The sequence below is a fragment of the Vulpes vulpes genome, chromosome 1 (assembly GCF_048418805.1).
Source record: "Vulpes vulpes isolate BD-2025 chromosome 1, VulVul3, whole genome shotgun sequence".
Lineage (NCBI taxonomy): Eukaryota > Metazoa > Chordata > Mammalia > Carnivora > Canidae > Vulpes > Vulpes vulpes.
This window is the reverse complement of record NC_132780.1, coordinates 46,977,583-47,002,542: the sequence shown is the minus strand read 5'-3', so window position 1 is coordinate 47,002,542 and position 24,960 is coordinate 46,977,583. Positions and strand designations below refer to the sequence as shown.

At 40.6% G+C, this 24,960-nt stretch overlaps 1 protein-coding gene across 5 annotated transcripts in view; it reads right to left on the bottom strand.

Moving 5' to 3' along the window:
* Positions 1-24,960, bottom strand: part of NTRK2 (neurotrophic receptor tyrosine kinase 2) — a 332,550-nt gene that overhangs the window by 247,082 nt on the left and 60,508 nt on the right. For all 5 annotated transcript variants that reach the window (XM_025984167.2, XM_072763240.1, XM_072763245.1 and 2 more), the window contains exons 10-12: positions 22,322-22,357; positions 19,506-19,606; positions 11,768-11,867 (exon numbers count right to left, since the gene is read on the bottom strand). In XM_025984167.2, the coding sequence (XP_025839952.1) occupies positions 11,768-11,867; positions 19,506-19,606; positions 22,322-22,357 (237 nt within the window). The remainder of the gene's footprint in view (positions 1-11,767; positions 11,868-19,505; positions 19,607-22,321; positions 22,358-24,960) is intronic.

The window sequence follows — 24,960 nt, the reverse complement described above, 5'->3', positions numbered from 1 at the left end:
TAATTGCTGAGGGAAAATTAAATTTGTTAAAAAAAAGATCTTGTGGTCACCTTCTTGAAAAAGTAATTAAACTTACACTAATAGTGTAACAACCTGACATTATGTGCTTCTAAATGAGATACAATATAAAGTGCACAGCATCTGTGATGGCCTTCTTCCCCAAAATATTTCACTTACACCTAATTGAGCCTTTAGAAATAAGTTCCAACTCAAAAAAAAAAAAAAATACAAGGAAGAAACGACCAGTTAAAGAATCTTGCAACGAAGGGCCCCTGGGTGGCTCAGTCGGTTCAGCATCTGCCTTCAGCACAGTTCACCATCCTAGGGTCCTGGGATAGAGCCCCACATCGGGCTCCCTGCTCAGCAGGGAGTCTGCTTCTCCCTCTCTCTGCCGCTTTCCCCTGCTTGTGCTCTTTTGCTCTTTCTCCCTTTCTCTCAAATAAATAAATAAAATCTTAAAAAAAAAAAAAGCCTTCTAAAAATCACTTATACTGCCGAAATGAAGGACATCCTACAGGACAACTAGCTGGTCCCTTGAAAAAGTCAATGTCAAGAGGAAAGAAATGAAGGTAGCCTTCTAGATGGAAAGGTACCAAAGAAGCCCACTTGCCAAAGGCAATGCGTGAACTCTGAGTTGACCTCGGTCTGAAACAGAAACTGTAAGAGGTGCTGTTGTATCACTGGGGGAAGCTGAGGATGCATGAGGTGTCATCTGTTACTACAGAGCTGTTTCAACTTTCTCGCAATGATACTGGTATTGGGATTGTGCTTTTAGGAGATAATGTATCCTTAGTTTTCAGGGAAACGTGCTGGAAAGTTTAGGTGGAGTGACAGGATATGGGCAACTTATTTTCAAACAGCAAAATGTTAAATGGAGGTTGAATCTTGGAGTTGAGTATACAGATGTTCGCTATAATCATCTTTCAAATTTTCTTCACGTTGGAAATTTCTCTATAAAAAGTTGGGGAGAAAAACAAGATCCACACATGACAGAATTATCTGGAAGAAGACAAATCGGGAAAGAACACTTCTCATATTCTTTCTGTCCCCATGGAAAAGCAGAAGATAGGAGAGAAGGCCAGCAAGTTTGCTGCAGGAAAGGGGAGCCTGGTAGCCTATCCCCTGATAAGGTATGGGGGTGGGGGAACTACAGAAGCTCTAGTCAGCATTGGAGTTAAAAAAAAAAAAAAAGAAAAGAGAAAGCCAGAGTCCATCTTTCTGGGAGGACCTAAAAAAGGTGGCCAAGAAGCCATAGCAATCCCAAGTTTATCATGACATAAGGTTAATAAATTAGGGAGACCATAATGTGTCCAGGCAGAGAGAGCAGGGGCCAGTTTTATAGAATTTCTTGGTCTCAAAGCCTCATGGATGCTCCTGCAGAGACGTGTGTGAAGTCGAGAGAACCTAGTTAGGAACCCAAGATGGTGTATATGTGACTAGTCCAAATTTGGTGGCCGAGGACAAGTGGGAAGGTGGGCAACACAGCAGCCAGCAACATGAAGAAGAAATGACCACCCGTGGCCACAGATGCACCCCTCCCACACAGTGGCATGGCATACCCTTGTGGCTTTAATCCCACATAGTCCCACACACTGCACCATCATCCAGAAACTGAAATGCCACCTGAGGAAATGGAGGAAAGACACCAGTGTGAAAGGCCCTGACCTGATGGAATAAATATCAAATCTTCTGTGATCAACCAAAACTGCCACAGACACAATCTGTCCTATGTTAACAATAAGGAGAACGTGATTCTACATCAGTGAACAAAAAAGAAAAAGACTATCCTACGTGGCACCCAAATAATAAAGGGTATCACCAGAAGGACACAGTAGACGCTTCTAGTGAGTGTGGGATTGTTCTGAAGGGCTTTGTAACTGGATGGTAGATGCTGAAGCTGGAGGGGACCCTCATATGCCTTTCAGTTCTGTCCTGTTATTTCTGGTCCTCACAGAATTTCCTCTTACAGATGATCCAGGAAGTCAGTGTGGGAAAGGCTCAGTTGGGTGGTTGACTTTCCTCAGGTCTTGCCGGGACTACTAAAGTGGACAACCATAACTATAAATAGAAACACCACCTCGTTGCTAGCATCCTCCCCTCCCACACCACTCCCACCCATGAACTCACGTCCCCTTCCTGCCTTCCACTGTCACTACTTGGGGCAGAGATGACTTTTCTATTTCAATTCAGGGTATTAATCTCTTAGTACTAAAGACTTCAAAAGTTAGAATGAAAATCTCTCCCTCTCTCCCCCTCTCTCCCTCTCTCTCTCTCTCTCTCTGTCTCTTCCCCCCACCCCCGCCTTGCTTCCTCCCTGTCATCCTCTCTGTCCTCAGACCATGAGAGCTCCCAGATGATCACAGAAGAAGCCAATGACTTCTACTTTTGCTGGTGCCTTGATGAAAACACAGACCTCCCACTGCCATCTGCCCGCTCAAGCCTTGGCTTCTCTCACAGGAAATGCAGTGTCTTGGTCTATGGATATAATAACATGGATGACAATCGACAGTATAAGGAAGAATTTATTTTCACCAAAATTCCTCTTTTCATCTCTAGCAGGCTGGGAATACATCAAAAACTAAAGCCTATATTTGGAGCTAGCTCAGTCAGAAGAACACACAATTCTTGATCTCAGGGTTGTGAGTTCGAGCCCCACGTTGGGTGTAGAGCTTGCTTAAAAATAAAATCTTAAAAAAATCCATGCTTATTTTTTGTTAAAAGAGACCATTTTCACAGTCGCAATCTCCTCTGTGCAAAAGGGAAGTAGCTCGAACAAGAGGCTCCATGAGCTCATGTTTCTAAATTTAAACTGATGATTACTGGGTCTCTACTGAACCTGACCCCTACCTGTCTTTCCTGCTACTTCCCAAAAGAAAGAGAAAAAACTTCCATACCCAATCCATCCATCAATAAAGGAGATTTCTTTAAACAGGTGACTTGTACAATGGACAATAAAATTAAGAATTTGCAGTAATTCACACTTAGTGTCTTTAAAGAATGAAAGGCTTAACATAAACATGTTTCTGCAGCTTTGCATTCATAATACATGTCCAAAGAGTAGAGACACATTATAATTACAATTTTGTCTATAAACTCAATTAATAAGACTAAAAACACTAACAGACACTGTCTACATATGACACATTTTTCTGTAATTCAGATTCAGCATAAATTCAGACAGGACTCTCCTCATGCTCTTTTCCTTAATGATGTATCACTATAACGTAAATCTGAAAAATAACTGCCTCTTCAGAAATTAGTTCAATAACACAGCCAGTAAATTAAAGCACTAATTTATTTCTTATAATCACCTAAGACAGGGGTATTATTTCCTCATCTTACTGAAGAGGAACCCAAGATTTTGAAAGTTTAAAAAATCCATACACACCCCAAAATTATGGTTAGTACGTGGGAGATCCAGGACGTGAACCCAAGCCTGATTCATGAGTCTCTAATGTTATATTCCTCTCTGCTCCTAGGTTTGAAGACTGAAGATTTAACAACTTAAGAACATGAAGGATATGGGTTATTCAAACAGACTCTCTTCCAATGTGCCACAGGACAATTCTGCTGATTTGGAGCTAAATTTATTCCCAGAGTCATTCAATCTCTTTGCCCAAAATAAAGGGAGATGAAATCGAAGCATATGTTAGAATTTAAGCCAAGCTATTATCTGTCCTCTTCGGAAATTCTGAAAAGCATATCCACCAAAATCAGATGCTAGGGATGAGGAGGAAGAAAACCAACAGAGAGAGGGAGAAGTAAAATTAGGGATCACAGAGATGTAGAAGGACACAATGCAAGGCAAATAAAAAATAAAAAAAAGAAAAAAAAAGAAAGGTTAAGAAGAAAGAGAAACAGGAATGGAGTGGTGGGGAAGAAGAATACCACAGATGTCCTGATTTGGGAAGTCCCTCTGAAAGTATTCCAGGATCTGTGTAAGGAAAGAACCCGGATGGTGCAGCTGGTTAGCCTCCAACTCTTGGTTTCCATGAAGGTCATGATCTCAGGGTTGTGGGATCAAGCCCACGTTGGGCTCTGTGCTCAGTGGGGAGTCTGCTGGAGATTCTCTCCCCTCTGCTCCTTAAACTGAATAAATAAATCTTAAAAACAAAAAGGAGGTCAAAGTGAGTTCACCACAGGATTTATGGAGAACCAAAGAATGGGGAACAATTTTTCTTGACTTTTAAGTACCAAACCTAATTTCTTAAGAGGTCTCTTATCTTTTAAGTGAAACAGTAGGAGTGCAGATTGTCCCTAAACAATACCACAGCATGACTTTTGTCCACTCCAGGCAAACCTGGGCCCTCCCCTGAATCACACTGAGCTGGTGGAATGCCCAGGCAGGGCAGGTAATTTAAAAAGTTGGAGGTCAGGGCACTTGTGAGGCTAAGGGGGGGAAAGCTGCTGTTTCCTGTTGCCTAATGGAGCCAGTTCCTGAAAGTTCTAAACCCATGTTCAATCTGCTGCAAAGAATAAACATGTTCTGTCCTCACAGAAACATAACCCAAATATTGGCCCTGAAAGAAATGACAGTGACTTGGGAGCGGATCTTCACCTCAGAAACATATATGGGGAAAAAATTAAATAAATAAATAAATAAATAAATAAATAAATAAATAAATAAATAAATAAGAAACATTTATGGGGAAAAGTTTTACATAATATTCGCCAAATGACAGAAAAGGAATGCTTGCGTTAATTCTTTTTCCCCCCCTGATACATTTCCAATTTGTTAAATTACCTATAACTTTTTCAACTGAATGTCTTTTCTGAAATATCTGAAAATTTTATTAAAACCTACACATTTTTTTCTCTACTAAGAGAATGTGACAATATACTTTGAGCTCAATCTGAAGCCAGGTGCAGGTCAGTAAAAAAAAGGTTCCTGTGAAAACCTACATCCTCTGTTACTATTTGGTGAGGCTCCCATATATTATATGAGAACCAACAAAGTTCATTACTTATTTTTCAAAAGAGTTAAATGTTAAGTTCTTCAAAGATTTGTTTGTTTGTTTGTTTTATTAGGAGATTTCAATTCCAGAAAGTTAAAATAATATTCTTGGTCTCTCTGAAAATGTTACACTAAAATTTATTCAAATATCTTTATATTCTCTGGTAGGGGGGAAGAGTACTTGACACTAAGTTGAAAAAAAAAAGAATTTCTGAAAGATTAAAGGGCTAAGTTAACACACACACACACACACACACACACACACACACACAGAGCAGAACTAGCAAAAGAAATATTAAGAGTATGTTTACAACCTCAGAGAAGGGAAGGCTTCCTAAGCAAGACATAAAACTTAGATGGAAAATACAGGTATATTCACTTCTATAAGAAGGTAAATCTGTTGTTTGCCAAAAGATACTATTTAAAAAAGGTAAAAACTAGAAAAAAAAACATCAGAGCAACATACATAACCAATAAAAAAATGAATGTACATGATTTATAAAGTAAGTCTGCAAATCAACAAGTAAACTGAACATTTCTTCTTATTGGTCACCTAATAAAGATGTTTCACCATATTTTCATTTTTTAAAGATATATTTATTAATTTGAGAGAAAGGAAGCATGAATGCATGGTGGGGACAGAGGGAAAAATACAAAACAGACTCCCCACTGATCATGGAGCCTGATGTGGGGCTTGATTCCAAGACCCTGATATCATGACCTGAACTCAACTAACTGAGCCACCCGGGCACCACATTTCATCTTTTTTTTTTTTTTAAGATTTTATTTAATTTATGAGAGACACATAGAGGCAGAGACACAGGCAGAGGAAGAAGCAGGCTCCATGCAGGGAGCCCGATGCGGGACTTGATCCCAGGTCTGTCGGATCACACCCTGGGCTGAAGGCAGGTGCTAAACCACTGAGCCACCCAGGCTGCCCTGCATTTCACCTTCTTAATCAGAATATCAGGTTAACTGTGATAACGTGGCACGTAACTTGGCAAAAAAATAAAAGATCGATAATATCTGATATGGATGAAAGTGTAAACTAAGGATGCCCTCATATACTAGTGGTGAGAATATAAATTGATAAAGCATAAATATACATACACACCTTTCTCAGCAATCTAGTCCAAGTATCTATCCATATATATGTAAGACATTATTTGACACACTTCTCTGAAAACTCGGTAAAAGCATGAACATTAAAACATAACTTTAAAACTAAAAGAAGAAAACAAATCACAATTTGTCAATAATAATTATAACTTAATTACCAAATGCCAGGAACTACCCTGAGGGCTTCATATACATCAACTTAGCATGTTTCCTGACAACCCTATGAAATGGGTACAATTATTGCCTCATTCCAGATGGAAATACTGAGGCAAGAGAGATGGGGGAGTTGCTCAAAGTCACACAGCTGGTAACCAACAGAGGTGGGTTTCAGATCCAAGGAGCCTGAGAGCAGTCTAGTCTGAAACACTTTTTAAGAAGAATGCAAGAGACACCCGGATACTGACACGAAAGAGCTATAAGGCAAACTGTTATCTTAAAGCAGATGCAGCCTGAGCTTGAGATGATAATTTCTTTATGGAACCAAAAATGAGTCTGTTTGATTATCTACATAGTAAGTAAGCAAAACTATGGATTTTATTATTTATGTAATATATGCATTCTGGATGGTTAAAGAAGGTTATCCCTAGCAGCAGAGCGGGTAGCAAGAGAGGAGGGTCAAGTAATCCCACTTTTAACCCCATATATTTCCAAACTGCTGGAAACTGTGCAAAGCAAGAATGCATTCGTGCGTTACTGATATAATTTTTTTAAGTTATTTGTCTTTAAAAAAAAAACAGCAGGGGTGCATATGGAAAATTTGTCCTTACAGATGTTTCTACAATTGTGTTTCTGGCTTTCGAACACATTTTTCCCTCTTTTAAAAGTTGATCCAAATATCTGTAAAACTCAACCTCCTAAACTTTCCAGAATTATTTTCAGTTCTTAGAAAAGGCTTTAACCTTCAACTTCTCTAGCTGTGGTCCCACTATATGTTTATGACTATTTTTAAATAACCAAATTTTTGGTTGATGTTGAAAGGCATTTAGAAGATCATTTGTAGGAGGAAAAACAAACTGTGGGCCTTGAATCTGGAGTTAAGAAAACCTGGCTCTGCATTCTCAGGGAGTGCCATTCTCCGGTCAATTACAAATTGGAACTATCTAGAGCTCAAGTCCTAGGAAGGAGTGCAGCTTGATGGTTTACATGCAAGGATAGGAGGCTGTGGACAAAATTTGGGGGTTATCAACATAGAATTAGAGAAAAGGCCTCCTATGCCGGTTTCTCCTGCATTGTCTTCGGGTCACTTAAATATATTTACTCTAGGAGGACAAAGGATTCATGGGTCCTCAGGGACTAAATATCTATATGTGGGCTTCCATCAGGAAATGTAAGCAACACAAAGCTGGTGGTCACAAGTATTCTCCATCAGGGTGACAAGTGCCACACCCTCTCCACCCTTCCAGCTCCCTTATATTTTTTCCAGGCCTGCATACCATCCAGCCATCAGACAGGGCTCCCACACACTGAGCGCTCTTAGGAGGCTTGGCGGTGGCCCTCATGCCCCCTGATGCTCCCATCTCCCCTCTTGCACACTTGTATATCTTCAGTGAAGAAAGCGAGGAAGCAATGTGAGAACTAAACACGGACTTGGTTACAACATAAGGAAGAGCATGCTGAGGCCTGGTTGCCTGTTCCTTTGGCAATATAGCTGCTCTGGAAAAGTCTTGGAGCCCTATTTCAGTGGAAACTAAAATTAAAGTCAATCAGAGGCGGCCTGAAGAGAAAAGGGATAAAATTATGCATTTGTGTATAGGGATATGGATACAGACATAGATGTAGGTAGTTTGTTATATATTTTAGGCATTCATGTGAAGCGCACATATAAAATAATCCCTATAGGGATGACCAAGCACTAACAGAAGGCCTTTATTCAGGGCTTCCGTGATTATGGTAACCAGACATTCAACCAAAAAGCAACAGGGTGATATAAAGACACAAAAATGAGCATGGAAAAACAGACTGGGGTAACTTCTACCTTCTGACATCGTTATTGACACAAGGCCAGTCAGTAGTCCATGGGACATTGGCAGCAAGACACTTAAACTATATTAAGCAATAATGAAGGATAAATTCTAGTTAGCGCCAAGATAGGAGCCACCATCAGGCACATCTGCCAGCTTCAAAGCTGGATGAAGATACATATTCCAAGGCCACACATGCAAAGGCAAAGAGGCATAAAGTGACAATGCTTGCGTATAAAATGGAAAGCTAAGGTGAACCCTCCAAACTCAAACAACTAACTGTATGAAAGTGTATGAAAACCTAACAAATCCTAAGCAAAAATCTGGCAAAATGATCTCCTTTTTGGGGCCATTATTTATCTGGAATAATCAAAGAAAGCGAGGGTGGGGGGTGCAGGTAGAGAGGGGCTCTGTCCCCCTAAAACTTAGAAAACCTCTAAGATCTCTCTTTAACTATTCACATATGAACTTTCCTCCAAACATTAGCTGTTCCACTTACCAAGCTACAGTGAGTGACTGAATTTGAAAACTCTCTGTGATCACTCATTCAGTCAATTAATACTTATCGAGTGCCAATTTGGATGACGAACAAGCCCATCACAAACCCTGTCTTCACAGAGTTCACAGCCAGGGCCCATGTGCACGATGGTCCCTTCGGCCTCTGGTGGCAATGAACTGACGGAACAGAGAATAAACCCTAGGAAGCATCCAGTCACACAGCCCACCTCTGCAGAACATATCACTGGTTATATTCTAAAATCTCGATTTAATTCCTGGGTTTGGAATTTAGAGATCGCCTTCCCAGGGAAGCAATGCCATCAATCACGTTTGGGTCCTCAGGTCAATCCACAGAGTTTGAGTTGCCCTGCATTAAGCTGCAGCGTGATTTAAAGAGGCTTCTGGTTACCCCAGGCCCTTCCAGTCAACAGTCTTAAACTATGGTTTATGATCCTGAGGCGGCTACTGTGATGACACAGTTGACACTGGAGCTTGAAGCGTGTGACGCTGGGATGGGTAAAAAGCTGTAAATGCCTGGTGGGTGGGCTGGCTGGCATCCTGCAATCTCTAACTATCTACAGGACAAGGGACTGGGGACAGAGGTAGAACCTCCCGAAGGTACTTATGAGGGCAAGGGCCACATTGGAACAGCTCGTTTGCACATCACACGGAACGGAACCATCAGTCCCAGCCAAGGTGATGCACATTTCTTACCGTCCTTACTGAGAAATCACCACTCCTATGTTTCCTGGTGATTTCAGGAAGACAATAGTATTTTTATATACTCTTCCTTTTTTAAGGCATACTTTTTTTTTTTCCAGCAGTGATCCCAGCACTAATAGCATTTAAAGTACATTAACTACTATTAATGTTTAAATATCACTTTTTTTTTGCAGTTTAATTTGCCCTCATCTTCTCTTCCATACCCCCTCAAAATCTCATCAACTCAGCAACTGACTGGCAAAAAAATAAAATAAAATAAAAATAACCTCCACTGTAGCCAAACATGTTCAAACCGTAGCATGGATAGATGTGCAGCAAAAAGTAGGGGAGAAAAAGCTATTGTAAACAAGCCCATGAGTCTCTGAGACAACTTTTCTTAAAAAACAACTTTATTTATGTTTGGAAAAAAAGGGAGTGAAACAAATGATAGTATAGCTTCCGCCTAAAGGAAGTCATTTACTGGCTCTGGGACAAGGTTCAGTAAAATCTTCCTTACAATTCATTAAGGCTACCCGTAGGTTAGACACATTTGGGAAATGTAGGTGCTTTAGTGGTAATCAGCCCAAAGTATCCAAATAAAAACCGGTTTCACTCTTCATGTGGGAGTCTCTATAGGAAATACAATCTTCTCTGAAACAAATATCTACCTTTTATTCTCCTCCCCCCACCACCATGCCACACGGAGTATGTGAACATTTACAGAGCATTTGTCAGTTGTTTTCCTAACACAAAGCTGGGGTGGGGGCGGCTCCTAAATATTGCTCCTAGGGTTCCAAAGCTCATGCGCAGCTCCCAGTAGAACCTAGACAAATTTTCTCTCTGGAGAGCTCATGAGATGAAAGGTCTCACACTAAACCCTCAAGATGGAAAAGTAATTGTGCTAGTGTCTGGATCTCTCCATTAAGATCCCCGCTTAGGGACATCTATTCCAAGTGCCTCTAAGGAAAGAAAGCGCTTGATGAGAATGGGGGGAAAAATGCCATCGTGGCTGGGTGACATGCAGAGAACAGCCCGGACCCTAGGTGCCAGCTGAACACGGGGACCTAGAAAGGTCTGCAAAGCAATGCCCCTCCTGCATCTTGTCACTCAGAAGGTGCTAGCCCACATTGATCCCATAGAATGGTGATTTTCCAGGAATGCTTGGGCCACAGTAGTATTGGCGTCCCTTGAAAACGGTTAGAAATGCCAAGTGTCAGGTCCACCTCAGATCTTTTAAGTCAGAACCTTTTGAAGTGGCCCACAAATCTGTGTTTTCACAAGCCCTCCAGGAGCTGCTGATGCAAAGTCACGTTTGCAAACTGTCATTGTAGTAGGACTAATTAAAATCACTGTAGTAGAGTCCCTCCTCCAGGTCTTATTTATAATTGGGAATGAGAGATCTTTCCTCCTCCAAAAGAAATGTCAAGAATCAGTAGATCAAAGGAAAGTCAGGAGGAGATTTGGGGCTATACAAGACTCAATTTGCCACTACTCCTCCCTATTCATTTCAGGTTTAGGGATTTTGATCATAGGCACCAACAGAGAGAGAGAGAAGAAAACATAAGAAATACATCCACTCCACCCCAGAGCCCAGCATACGCTGGACAGCTTATTCCTCTATAAACATCACTTCTGAGTAAGGAGGAGTAAGGAGGCAACATGAATTAGCAATTGTAATGAACCAGGCAGATCAAGAAAACCCACCACTTTGTCTCCAACACAACTAAAGCCACCACTAAACCTTGGCTGTGGCTTTCCAAAGCTAGTGGCTATTTATAAGAGACCACACAAAATTCAACAACAGCATAATTAGTCAATACGTAAGTTTAAACTTCAAAGCAAACGCTTTTCGATTACTGAAACTCTTGGCTATTTATATAACAAGAACATTTAAACAAGATTCCCGCCCTAAAATGAATTTTCAGTCCTCATGAAGAGACCCATGGTTTCTTCTTGACCCACATAGCCACCAATTTTGAATCTAGCACTGAGAATCTTTCCATTAAAAAAAGATACTCATTCAAAAGCTTCAATGTACAGGTAGTGTTCTGATTTTGCTTCCCAACACAAGCCAAATCTCACAAGATGAGACTCTTACTCTAAAAGCAGTATCCAACAACAAAACTACCATGGAAGGGTCTAGAAGTCATCATCTGTACAGCAGAAAGGAGCCTTCTGCACAAAATACTTGTATCCCTAACTAACCTACTGCCACCATGCCTTGCCTGCCTTTCTGAAGCCAAAGGAAAACCCAGACACTATTTGCCTATATCATTATTAGTCACTTGATACCCAGGAAATCAGTTCTGTGTCTTCAGGGACAACCGTCCTCATTGGAAAGTGGGTACTACTGAGTAATCAAAATTATTTTGCTTTGCCTTGATTTGTAGTATCATATCCTTGTTGCTATTTTTTCAGCCTTAAAACATAGTCATCGTAAATCTAGCTGCTTCTTTCTTTAGTGGTAATTAGCATTAGTCAGAAGCCAAAAGTGATTCCACATAAGAAGTAAAATAAACACAACCCTTTTTACCTTTCATGCCAAACTTGGAGTGTCTTGCCAACTTCAGCAGAAACAGCATCACCAGCAGACAAAATCCCACCACAGATGCAATTACCACCACAGCATAGACCTGGGGGAAAGAAAGGAAAGGCAGTTATGACCTGGCTCCTTAGTTCTCTTCATCCAGATGATGATGGTAATGAGGATGACAGTTAATATTTACTACTTGCTTTGCAAGGAACTTTGTGTCTGTCAATTAATTCACTTATCCCTTAACAACTCTTCAATGAAGTATTGTGGGTCCAGTTATTTTTTTATTATTATTTTTATTTATTCATGAGAGAGACACAGAGAGAGAGGCAGAGAGAGAAGCAGGCTCCACGCAGGGAGCCTGATGTAGGACTAGATCCCGGGACTCCAGGATCATACCCTGGGCCAAAGGCAGGAGCTTAAATGCTAAGCCACCCAGGCACCCCTGTGGGTCCAGTTATTATCCTTACTTTACAAATGAGAAAATACAAGTTATAAGCTTATAAAAATATCAGTGTAATTGATACTATATAGACATAGAGATATATTACTTTCTCCCCATCTATCTATCCTCCCACCTACCTATGTGCAGAGAGGAAAGAGACCTGACAAAACTCAAATAATACAATACTATTTCTGAAGCTGGTGAAAGATACAATGGGGTTCATTTTGCTATGTTCTCTACTGTTATGCATGTTAGAAAGCTGTCCATAATAAAAAGATTTTTTTTTAAGTTGGCTATTGTTGCTTTTAGAAATCAAAGTCCCATGGAACAGGGAGCAGGCCTGGAAGGGAGCAGGAGGGGTACCTGTGGGTCAGTTCATTTGTGAAAGCTCATTGGGTGGTAGACTTATGATATGTACACATATGCGTATGTCAATACAAAGATTTTTTTAAAGATTTATTTATTTATTCATGAGAGACACAGACTGAAAGAGAGAGACAGAGACAGAGACATAGGCAGAGGGAGAAGCAGGCTCCTTGCAGGGAGCCAGATGTGGTACTCTATCCCAGATCCCAGGATAACGACCTGAGCCAAAGGCAGGTGCTCAACCGCTGAACCACCCAGGCATCCCAACACAAAGATTTTTTAAACTGAAAAATATAATCACAACATGTGGATTATTCAAGTAGAGAGAGTAGATGCAGATCTGTGTGAATCCTGCCACAACCCTGAGTGAGATCACAGAGCACAAGTGTGTAATGCTAATGGAGTACATATTAACATTTTAGGGACAAAGATGGGAGCAGGACAATGCATCTCCTTCCATTTCTGCTGCTCACTCCAAGGTCCTGCTCCCAAGAAAGGGTGTGTGACTCTCTACACCAGGAGGTGGCGAATTTTTGCTGTCAAGGGTCAGACAGTAAATCCTTTAGGCTTTGGGGGCCATATGGTCTGTTTTGCAAACTCTCAACTCTGCTGGTGTAGAGTGAAAGCAACCGTAGACAATATGTAAGCAAATGGGCATGACTGGATGCCAATAAAACTTTACTTACAAAAACAGATGGATGTGGTTTGCAGAATCCTACTCTACACTGATTTAAATGTCCACACTTAATTAGATGCTTAACTTTCTTTGTTTCATTTACTCTGCATAATAATCCTTAAGACAGATATTATTATTTCCATCTGTGGTAATCATTAATGCTGTTTACCTAACACTTCTATTTCACCTTGTGTTTCTCTTTATAAGATTCAGTTCCTGGCTTACTTGTGGTAAGATGGGTGCATGTGACCAATTCTGGCCAATGAGGTGAGACTTGTATCCCTGAAAGTAGACCATTTCACTGCTACTTTGAGATCTTTGGCAGTGGTTTGCACCCAGGTATAATATTACACTCAAGGGACATCTGTCAATTTGAGGTTCTCACAACTGGAGGAGGGTGCTACTAGCATCTAGTGGGCTAAGGCCAGGGATGTTGCTAAATTAAACATCTTACAATGCCTAACAGCCCCCCACAACAAAGAGTTATTCACCCACAATTATGACATCAGTCATATCAACACTGAGAACCCTGCTCTCATCTCCTTCCTCTGGGCCTTAATAAATGCTAACTTTCCAAAAGTGGCTGCCTATCAACCAAGTCTTAGAATGAGGACAAGACTGACAGAACTCCCAGTCAATACAAATAATGAAGCAAGAAATAAACCTTTATCATTTTAAGCCACTAAGATTGGGGGATTTTTGTTACTTGCAACATAGCTTATGCTGACTGATGTGCTCATCTCAGAGTGAGAGGCAGTACAGAGTAAAGATTAGGAATATATGAGTTCCTCATGAGTTTGAAATTTAGATTTACCACTTATTAAGTGCCTGGCCTCAGAATTACTCAAACTCTCAGCATCTCACATGCCTCATGTGTGAAACAGGGAATATAATCATCCTACCTTGCAGATTATTTAAATACTCAGTGAGTTAGAGCAGATAACAGGTTTGGAACAGAGTCTATGACAACAGATAATAAATTAACGTTGGCTATGATGATTATAAAACTGAGATTTATATAAAAGTAAATAAGCAACCCAAGATCACACCTTTTGAGCTTGGGATTCAAACTGAAGTCTGCCTTAGTATAAAGCCTGTGACTTATCCATAATTTATCCTTTATACTACTTCAAAACACATGGCTGAGAGGAAAGGCAGGATGCTATAAACATGGCTAATCCTCCTGGACATCATCTCTAATATCCACTGGGGACAGCATTAAAGAGAGCACAAAAGATGGGAAAGGGCACATGCCAAGCATTTGGCCAGAGCAGAGACAAGGTGTGAGAATCCTCTCCTCTGGCTCTGCAGTTGTGAGCACCTCTCCCACAGAACACCTCTGCAAATGTTTGAGTGAAGACTTAACTCTGTCTCTGTGGCCTATATACAAACAGAGTGGTTGTGATTCTTAAAAGGCTAATTATAGATCAACTTGTTCTAACTAAGGCCATTTCCCTCAAATGTACCTAATGATTTGGGGCAAGCTTTTTTCTCATCTTTATTTCTAACACTTCCATGGAAAAGCGATCATAGTATTTTAGCTCTCCATTTCTCAATCTTGTTAAATTCTAGACTTGAAGGGGAAATATTGAATAAAACATGTTCAATCCGTATTTTATGAGTTTTTTTTTATTTTTTATGTATTTTTATTGGAGTTTGATTTCTCAACATATACTATAACACCCAGGGCTCATCCCGTCAAATGCTCCCCTCAGTGCCCATCACCCAGTTACCCCATCGCTCTGCCCACCTTCCCTTCCATTACCCTTTGTTCATTTCCCAGAGTTAGGAGTCTCTCATGTTTTGTCACCCTCTCTGATTTTTCCCACTCATTTTCTTTCCTTTCCCCTATAATCCATTTCATTGTTTTTTATATTCTCCATATGAGGGAAGAAACTGGGATGGAGAGATGGTGGGGACTAGCCCTAAGCCCTATAACTTCTCTTTAGGACCACAGATAGTCTCTGACCCACTTCAGAAAGTATTCAACTGGCATCCAGAAGCTTTGGTCCTTATGTTCACAAGACATCTTGCCTTTATGAGCTGTGAGAGCTAACAATGCTTCCCTTCTGCAAGCCTCCATTTCCTCATTGGTACACAGGTATGGTAATACCTGTCCTAACTTCTTTATTTCATTAGAGAGTGTTTGAGTCAATATGGAAAATGGGAAGGGTTCTACTGCTGGGGAGCAGCTAATGATCTGCTAGCAAATATTTAAACCTACTAAAGCAACTCTAAATGTAAAAAATCTCTTAATAAGCAAAGAATCCCATGACAGCAAATAGAATTGTTTCTTCAAAAATGAATTGTTTGATAAACTTGATTCCATGTACCATGCACGTGTTGGGGTAGGAGTGGTCTTTATGTGGGAAGCAAGCAGGTTAGTTGATTGGCTAGTTAATTGGCTAGTTGGTCATTTGGTTAGTTACATGACTGGTTAGTTGATCAGTTGGTTAATTGTTTTTTTATCTGAGAATACCTCTCAGCATAGAACAAGGACCTGTTCTATTAAAAAAAATCCAGTAAGGTTCATGAGGAACACTTATTGGATCAGAAAGGAGAGCATTCGAGGCTATCTTCCAAATGCTTTGATAACACCTTTAACTTTTATATAAGCAACTGACTCTGAAACTCTTCTTCTAATCTAACAACCCTCCCTCTGATCAGGAACTATTCATGATTTACATTTTCTTTAAATTCCATAGAGCGTTGTTTTGTACCTCTCATGCAGATTTCTAGGGACCTCAGGTGGAGTTGTAATGTACCAGCTTCGAACAAAGATGATTCTCACTGATCTTGCCTTCCAGTGGCCCAACTATACACAGTTCAAGCATCACTGAGATATGCCACTTAGGCACTTAAATTTATAATTTGGTCTTAAAAGAGAAAACTGAGGTTGGCATGTAATTTTTAGTAACTGGGTTATGAACACACCTGTGGGCTTAACACATGCTCCTTGGATTCCTTATATACACAAACAACTTTCTCAAACCAAAAAACATTAAGCAGTTTGGTATGAGAATAAACAGATATGATTGCACAAGGCAGGAAGTAGAAAACATTCCACAGCTGATCTACCAGGGCATTTGTCCTTGCTATTTCAATGCAATGCATATCGTCATCTATGGAAATATGTGTGTGTGTGTCTCCACATACTGGATATGCGTATTTTGAGTTTGCAGCTGAGCTACATCTGTTATAAGCCTCTTGCTCCCACCACCAGGGCCATGGTTTAAATATAAATCACAACTCTTTATTGCTGCTCCAGACCCCCAACTAATCATACCACTTTCAATCTCTCTGTCCTGCAACCCATTCTAGAGCATTCACCATTACTGTAATCAGTAATGTAGTCTCCAATGTTTATTATCTCCTAGGTGCCAGGCACTATTCGAGGGATGAAGGATACAGCTCTGAAAAACTACTGACCAGGTTGCCTAGACTTAAAAACTCACTGAGGAATTTAGGAAAGGAGGGGCATCTGGGTGGCTCAGTTGGTTAAGTATCTATCCAACTCTTGATTTTGGCTCAGGCCATGATCTCAGGATCATGAGATTGAGCCCCATGTCAGGCTCCATGCTAAGTGTGGAGCCTGCTTAAGATTCTCTCTCCTTTGCCCCCCTGCCCTGCCCCACCACCACATGTACCCGCACTCTCTCTCTCTTAAAAAAAATAATAATCTAAGGAAGGAAAAAAGATATTACACAAGTAAGCAATAAAGAAATGAGAATTATAGACAATAATAACTGCTCTGAAGAAAATGGAACATGATAATGGCTGCCTGGTGGTCACTGATGACCAAACAACCAACTAGCCAACTAACCAACCAATCAACTAACCAAATAACCAACCAACTAACCAAAGCCATGCGATGACCGTTGGGAAGTGCATGCCTTATAGAGGGAACCACAGATATAAGGGCTGTGAGACAAAAATAAGCCTGGAGCATGCAAGAGAAAGTTAAGAGAGACAGGTGAGACAGATGAGGGCAGGGTGTGAGGTGAAGTCAGACACAGATAAGGGCAAGATATGCAGGGCCCTTTTACCACCATGAGGAGCTGAGCTTTTATAATATAAGTTTTCTTACACTCACATTGGGGAAGACTCTGAGATAATAAGAGTGATCTGATTTGTGCTTTTCAAAAGTTACTCAGGCTGCTGTATGAAGAAAAGCCAGAATATCACGAGATGGGGGAGGAAGGACAGGTAGGGGCTGCGGAGGTCATCCAGGAATGAGCAACTGTCTTAAACTTCCTCTGTGGAAGGCCAGATACTAAATATTCCCAGCTTTGCAGGCCATGCAATCTTGCTACAGCTACTCCAGCCACCACTGTAGCATCAAAGTAGCCACAGACACTATGTAAATGGGCACGACTGCATTCTAATAAAACTGTATTTTTTACGGACACTGATATTTGAACTTCATCAAATTGTCACATGTCATGAAATGTCATTCTCCTTTTCATTTTACTTCAAACCACTTAAAGGTTATTTTTTTTAAATACATTCTTAGTCTGCAGATGGCACAAAACCAGGGCGTGAACCTACTTGGCCCAACGACCACAGTTTGCCCACCCATGCGTCAGCCTGCAGTGGTGGCCATGGAGGTGAGGAGATATGGTTTATAAGGTGGCAGAGCTCACGGCACATGGGACTGGGTGTACGTGACAGGGAAGTGAAGAATGAGGTACACTGCTGGCCTTTGATCTGAGTAGCTGACAAACCAACCCCACCAGAGTCCTGGGGCTCAGGCATGCCCCGTCAGTGGCTCCTCCCTGCATGATAAATCTAACCCCTGGCTCAGTGTTTCAAAACTGCACGACCAGGATGCCTGGGTGGTTCAGTGGTTGAGCGTCTGCCTTTGGCTCAGGTCATGATCGCAGGGCCCTGGGAATGAGTCCCATGTTGGGCTCCCTGCAGGGGGCTCACTTCTCCCTCTGCTGTGTCTCTGCCTCTCTCTGTGTGTGTCTCATGAATAAATATATAAAATCTTTAAAAAACAAAAACAAAAATATGCACAACCTGGCAGAACCACCTCGCTGGCTGTGCTTCTGACTGCTGCCCTTCACACACCTTACTTTCCAGTCTAAGCCTCCTTCCAGTCTGCAAGCTCTTGTGCACACACCCCAAATCCCCTGCCTTTCACTTCCTCTTGGTCTAAATGCCAGCCCTCCCTCACAGCTGGAAAATGCCCCAGCCCCACAAAGATGTGCTGGCTCTCCCAGCAGGAAGGAGGGGGAGCGCCTGCCCCTCTGTGTCCAATCTCACATCCCACGGCTTCTCTACCTGTATCCTAGCTGCTGGTATGGTAATCCTTCACTGCTCAGAGCTCTGACCAAAGGATAAACTCCTAAACGACACACCTGCTATACATTCTTCCTGCTATCTTCCCACAGCCAGTCCCTCCCAGAACCTACGGGGTTCCTTAAATCTAGTGGGCAATGAGACTCTTCTTAAAATACTGAACAACAACATCAATTAATTAATTAATTAATTAATTAATTAAAATACTGAACAAGACAGGTGTGAAGGTGCGGAAGATGGGAATAATGACTGGTGTCCCAGAATGAGACATTATTCTTCTAGTGATAATGTTTTAAATGACAGACATTTAATTTCTTTTTAAAGATTTTATTCATTTATTCATAGAGACAGAGAGAGAGAGAGAGAGGCAGAGACACAGGCAGAGGGAGAAGCAGGCTCCATGCGGGGAGCCCAACGTGGGACTGGATCCTGGATCTTTGGGATCACACCCTGGACTGAAGGCAGAGCTAAACCGCTGAGCCACCTGGGCTGCCCAAAGGACAGACATTTTAAGTAAGAACCCCTAGCAATTAAAGCAGTGCATAAAAGGGGAAGCAAGTAAGTCAGAGGCTACATAGCATGTTTATCACTTCTCTTAAACCTTTCTGTGAATTTGAGATGCCTGGGTTTAGATGCAGTGGTTTAGTCCTGCATCGAGTCCTGGGATCGGGTCCTGCATCGGGCTCCCCATATGGAGCCTGCTTCTCCCTTTGCCTATGTCTCTGCCTCTCTCTCTGTGTCTCTCATGAATAAATTAATACAATCTTTAAAAACAAAAACAAAACAAAACCTTTCTGTGACTTACCCCAAACATCAACAGCCCATTCACACCTGAACAGTAAAAATGTCATGTTGTAAGACATGCACCCAAGCAGTTCTACTCCTCCAATATTTAAGCATCCAAAGGGCTCAGAGCCAATCTAGGAAACGACTATTTATCCACTCACCGAAAGATGTTCCCGACCGCTTTTGTCAGCAACATCTGTAGAAGGGATTTCGTTACTTCTGTTTGTGGTGTCCCCAATGTCATTTGCTGCAGTCCCATAATCTTAAATTGGAGAAATGAGAAAGAAAAGGAACCATGAAGTTGTCACTGGGCTACCCACAAACAAGAGGCCACAGTATGACCCAAAACAATGAAGCGAGATAAATCCCGAAGATTCCAAGCCACTGACAGCCTAGCAGGGGAGGAGCATGACCCAGCTCTTGGGTTAAAGCCATTGCAGTGCTGGGATTGCATTGATGCTCAACTGTCATGCAACCCAGATCTTTCCACCACTGGTGTGGCAGTTAAATTCTAAACCAGGTTTTCCTTTGTAGGTAAGAATATATCCCCCTCCCCCTTTTTTTTAATGAAGTCTTTAGTATAAATATGAAGGGGAATCAATAATCTAAGATTCATACATTTTAGACCTGGAAGGGCCTTCAGATATGGAATCTAACTGCCAGTTTTACAGTTTAAGAAAGTAATGTGAGCAAAGTTAAATGACTAAGCTAAGGTCAACTGGCAAGAAGGTGGAAGAGCCTAAACATGAAACAGACCTGAAATCAGTAATGCTGATTCCAGGGCAAATGCATCCTATTTGCATAAGAGGAAGTCACTCAAGAGGGCCTATGGTCGCAACACTGATGAGAACTTGGGTGCACAGATGAACTTGTTTGAAAAGGTCTGAATTGCCAACATTTCAGTTTCTGATTTAATAGAGGGAGCTGCACCAATTCAATATTGAGAATTATGAGAAATGTCCTCATACACTGTGTCTCAAATGTCACTGCCATTCCTCTGAATCAGTTTTCATCTATACAGATCATTTATCGGAAATCAATGATTGTTTTTTTTGGGGGGGTGAAAGTTTTTATTAGTAATATTATGTATTAAATGTCATAGAAAATTTTTTATTAACTTATTACAGACAATGTTGGTTATAAATGTTTGGTATTTTTATTCTAAATAGATTTGGGGACTGAAATTTCCACCCTGAACAAACAACCTCATTAAGTCAGCCCTAGCTAAACTTCCCTCAGTAGGACTATCATGCTGACCTTGGGGCAACAAATTTAAATTATATTTCTATTAGCAGAGTGTTCCTTGAATGTGAATAAGTAGTAACAGAAAAAACATCTATTTTCTGTTTACTATTTTATTCTTAACACCAAAACTACATTGTCACCATTTTCATTGTAAATATACTAGACCATTAATTTCAACCAAATATTAGAAATATCATCCATTGGCTAATTTTTTACCTTTTCATAGTCTAATGAGCCACTCATGCAAAATTATTCACTAAAGCATCGATAGTTTAATATCATGATATTTGGCCCAAAGATCCAAAGTGGGATCTGAGGCCAATGAGAAGATGGCATTTTTAAATTCTTGAAGTTACTGGAAAAGAGTCCAAAACATAATTTTAAAATGGAAAATCAGAATTCAAACATACCTCTCTGTGACACAATTTGAGATACTTTTTCTTTAAGCCATATCAGGACAAAGAAAAACAAAAGTATGCAAATCACATGCACAAAATCATCCAAACCACAGCTTGAAGGAAACAAAGGTTGACATGCATAAAACAGGTAAAGACAATATAATCTCCCAGTTAAAATTTGCTCAAGTTAAATACATGCACATATAACAAATATACAAATTTAGAATGAGTTCTTATAAAAAATAAAATGTCAGTATGTACATAAAGTTAAAGATGGAATATTTAATAGAACAAGTGTATACATATCATATTTTAATCGATCTTTTAATCAGTCCTAAATTTTGAGCCAAGGCTGGAAATTGAGGCTGCCACTTTCCTAAACAGAAGCTTCTTGGTCATGAAGGTAGTTTGGAAATCTGTTCAAGACGGATTTTCACACCTGATCAAACATCCCTGGCATTCTATTAAAGTAGCAAAGTAGAGATGAGATATCCAGTTAAAAGCTTATGTAGTGCGCCTTCCAGCTTCTCCCTTTCCACATTCCTAAGAAAACCCCATATAATTCAAGGGGTTCAATGACATTCTCTAAGCAAGCTGATCTAAACTCCATGGTAGCTCCAGTTAGTCCAGGGTTTATCCATCCCTCTTATGTAATGGGAGCAAGAATGAACCATGACCCACTGAGTCTGGAATCAGATTCAAGGAGGGCTGACTGAGATCTCTGAGAGAGTTCCCTTTCTTTGGGACTGCTTTCCAATGCTGTTCCATTTCTCCCAACAATGTGAGTGACAGCATCGTCTTATGACCACAAGGGGAGCCAGCCTTTGGTGAAGTGGGCGCAGTGTGCAGGGGGCATGTAAAAATGAAAAACTTGGGTACCTGATGACATGGTTGAGCTCCTGGTTTAACCAAACCTATAAACATGCCCTACTTTTGAGGCTCCTGTCTGTGAGCCAAACTTCTTTATTATACAAGAAACATAATTTTGAATTGGGTTTACTGTCAAAGCCAGAAACTGATACACCTCCCTTTTCTTGGTAGTCATGGCTTTTAAACAGGTAATTAGTTCCCAATTATAGAAACAAAATGTCTGTTACAGTGGAATGGATTTACTTCCAAGAACAGAGCATGAGAGAGAAAATGCTATTTACAAGCACTGTAAATATCAAGGGAAAACAGCCATCAATATTGAATGATTTTTGAAATATCATTGTGGCCTATGTAATGCTTAAAGGGTATATTTAACCGAGCTTAAAGGTTCTCTTTTAGTTGATTTAGCTCATTTTAGATGAACATTTTGAAAAAAATATAAATAAAAACAACGTGATAGCTACCTTCATAAATTACGTCGGGATAATTTGGGTTGGCACCTAAAAGGCAAAACAGAGCAGAGATTTGTAAGTATGCATTCAGAGTGAATACTAAGTATCCCCACTAAAATTAGTTAAATATATACTGGAGGTTTTATAGGGTTACAGGTTGCTTTATGGAACAGGTACATGAAACCTCAAGTCTTGGTTTGCTTCTTCACATGAACCATTTCCTTCCCCAGCCCCCAAACCTCTATCCCTTCAAAAGAAAAGAAATGAATGAGGATAAATTACAAATGACTTTATAGCCAGAAAAACTTCAGCAATCAATGCATTATGACCGTTTCTAGTGTACAGTTGGCCATTTTAACTACAATCCCAGTACTTTTATTCCAGAGACAGATCATCCCCATACCACTTTAAATAACAAAAGATAAAACCTCTGACAGTTTGGGTATTACTTTCAAAGTGTATTTTGGCAGGTCTACTCACTTTCACAAACAATCAACCAGCCCGAATAATGGTATCTAATGCAGTTTTGCTCTCCACTTGGTGTTCAGAGCGGGTTGCCAAGGCTGAATAAACAAACCCTTTCTTTGCCTTTAATACAACATGGAAAAATAAATGGACTTTCTCTATTGAAATGATTTATGTAGAAGAGATTACACGTAAATGTTATGTCAGAGACAAATGCAAAAGTATATCCACTTAATTGGGGGGAGGGATGATTGTTTAGTTACCAAGATGATCAGAATACTCTGTTGTCAAATATTCCCATGAAAATTTACAAAAGCGTTTTAAATTTTTTTTTAAATCATTGTCAAGAAGAACCAGTGACAAAATCATCTGCTATTTACTCTCCAATCAGAACTACTGGGTCTCTATATGAAAGCCTACTTGGAAATAAAATTACAATTTGATATAACATTGCGTGATTACAAAATAAATTTCCAAAGCTACTTTCTATGCTTTTGTCTTCACTTACTTACTTGTAAACTGTAAAGCTTATTCAGCTCTCATTTCACTTCTAAACCCTTTAGCAGAAAAATATCATTTAAGATAAGGGAAAATTTGAACCAATTTTCTGTTCAGGTTACTCCCTAGTAAATAACCAAAGGTAGTTTAAATGAAGAACCAAATAAAAATGGCCCTGATATTCAAATCCGAATTTTAACACAGTTCATGTCAAGAATATCTGTTATCAGGGGAAACATTAAGTAGATGGCTGTGTACATTGATTCAGGGACGCTGCAAACTGCGGAGCATTCCATGCTAAATGGGGGTGCCATCTAGACTATAGTCTATGTTAATGACACAGCCTGAAATTGTGCAGTGCCCAACCTGTGTCACCATATGAGATGGCCCTGTGTCAATTCATGCAAATTCACTGATTCCAGCATATTTCAATAGCATTTTGAGTTTTATTATCCCAAACACCATTTCAAAGTAGTCTTGAGTTACAATATGTTAATATTTATTGTTAGAATTATTTGTAGTAGGTGTGACATTCTTGAGATGGGCCTTGAAAGCTGTCTTGCAGTTTGAAGGATGATTCAGTGGATAAAGCAGCATGAAATTCCTGTGGCAGTCCTAGTGATGTCATATGCGGGGCATCTACCCACGTGCTGAAATCCTTTCCCTTTGCAAAGTCCCTGAGCCGCATGGGTACCCTGTCACTGTGAGGATTTCCTACCCCTACTAAAGGAAAGGTTCTAGTACCCCAAGGGAGCAAGTCATTCTTTGAACTGCTCAGTAATCCATTACTTTACAAGATCCCACTCTGGCCTCCTCCTCACTATGCCCTCTATACACAAGTCTGCATCTGCAAGTATACTTACCCACCAGAGTCCACACTCTACTTCTAGACCTCACTCCAGGACCCAGGACCCAGGCCACAGGACCCAGGGCCCAGATTTCCTTCCCCATACACCCCAAACATACTTCCTAGGACTTGCTAGCTTTTTCTCCACATCTGTCAGCCCACAGGTGGCCACACCACCAGTATGAGCACATTTTGACCCAAGACTCCAGGGAGGGGTAAGGGCCGAGCAAGGGCAGGTGAGCAAGGGTGTCCACATGCCCACTCACTGCTTCTCACATATCTTTCATCATGTAGTCAGAGGCACAGGGCAGGGGCTATGGCCAGGAACCAGCTCTACCAAAACCACTACCTTCCAGCATGGACCTCCAAGAATCTGGGAGAATTCGATCCTCAAACCCAGTCTTCCAAGTCATTATAAACATATAGTTGCCAAAGTAGGAAGACTAAAAATATTTTTTTAACAATTCATTAACTCAATTCAATTTTTTAAAGTTATTTGGATATAAAGATACAGACTTTCATTTGGACTAGGTTGGCCATCCCAGACTGCTTGAGATTGAGGGCATTCCTGAGACAGTGAACTCTAGGTTTTAAAACTGGGATAGTCCCAGGCAAATCCTTGCAGTTTGTCCAGGATGAAGGGCTTTCCCCAAACATAGGACTTTTAGTGTGAAAACTAGGACTCACCAGTCACCCTGATTTGTTCTTAAGCCCTCAGGGACCCACATACAGTTGCCACCTGCCCTTAAACATGCAATCCCATAAAAGAAAAAAGGCTGAGGATTCAGAGCCAGATGTATCTAGACCATGCATTGGAAGAAGGGCCGCAGTGAAAATGCCT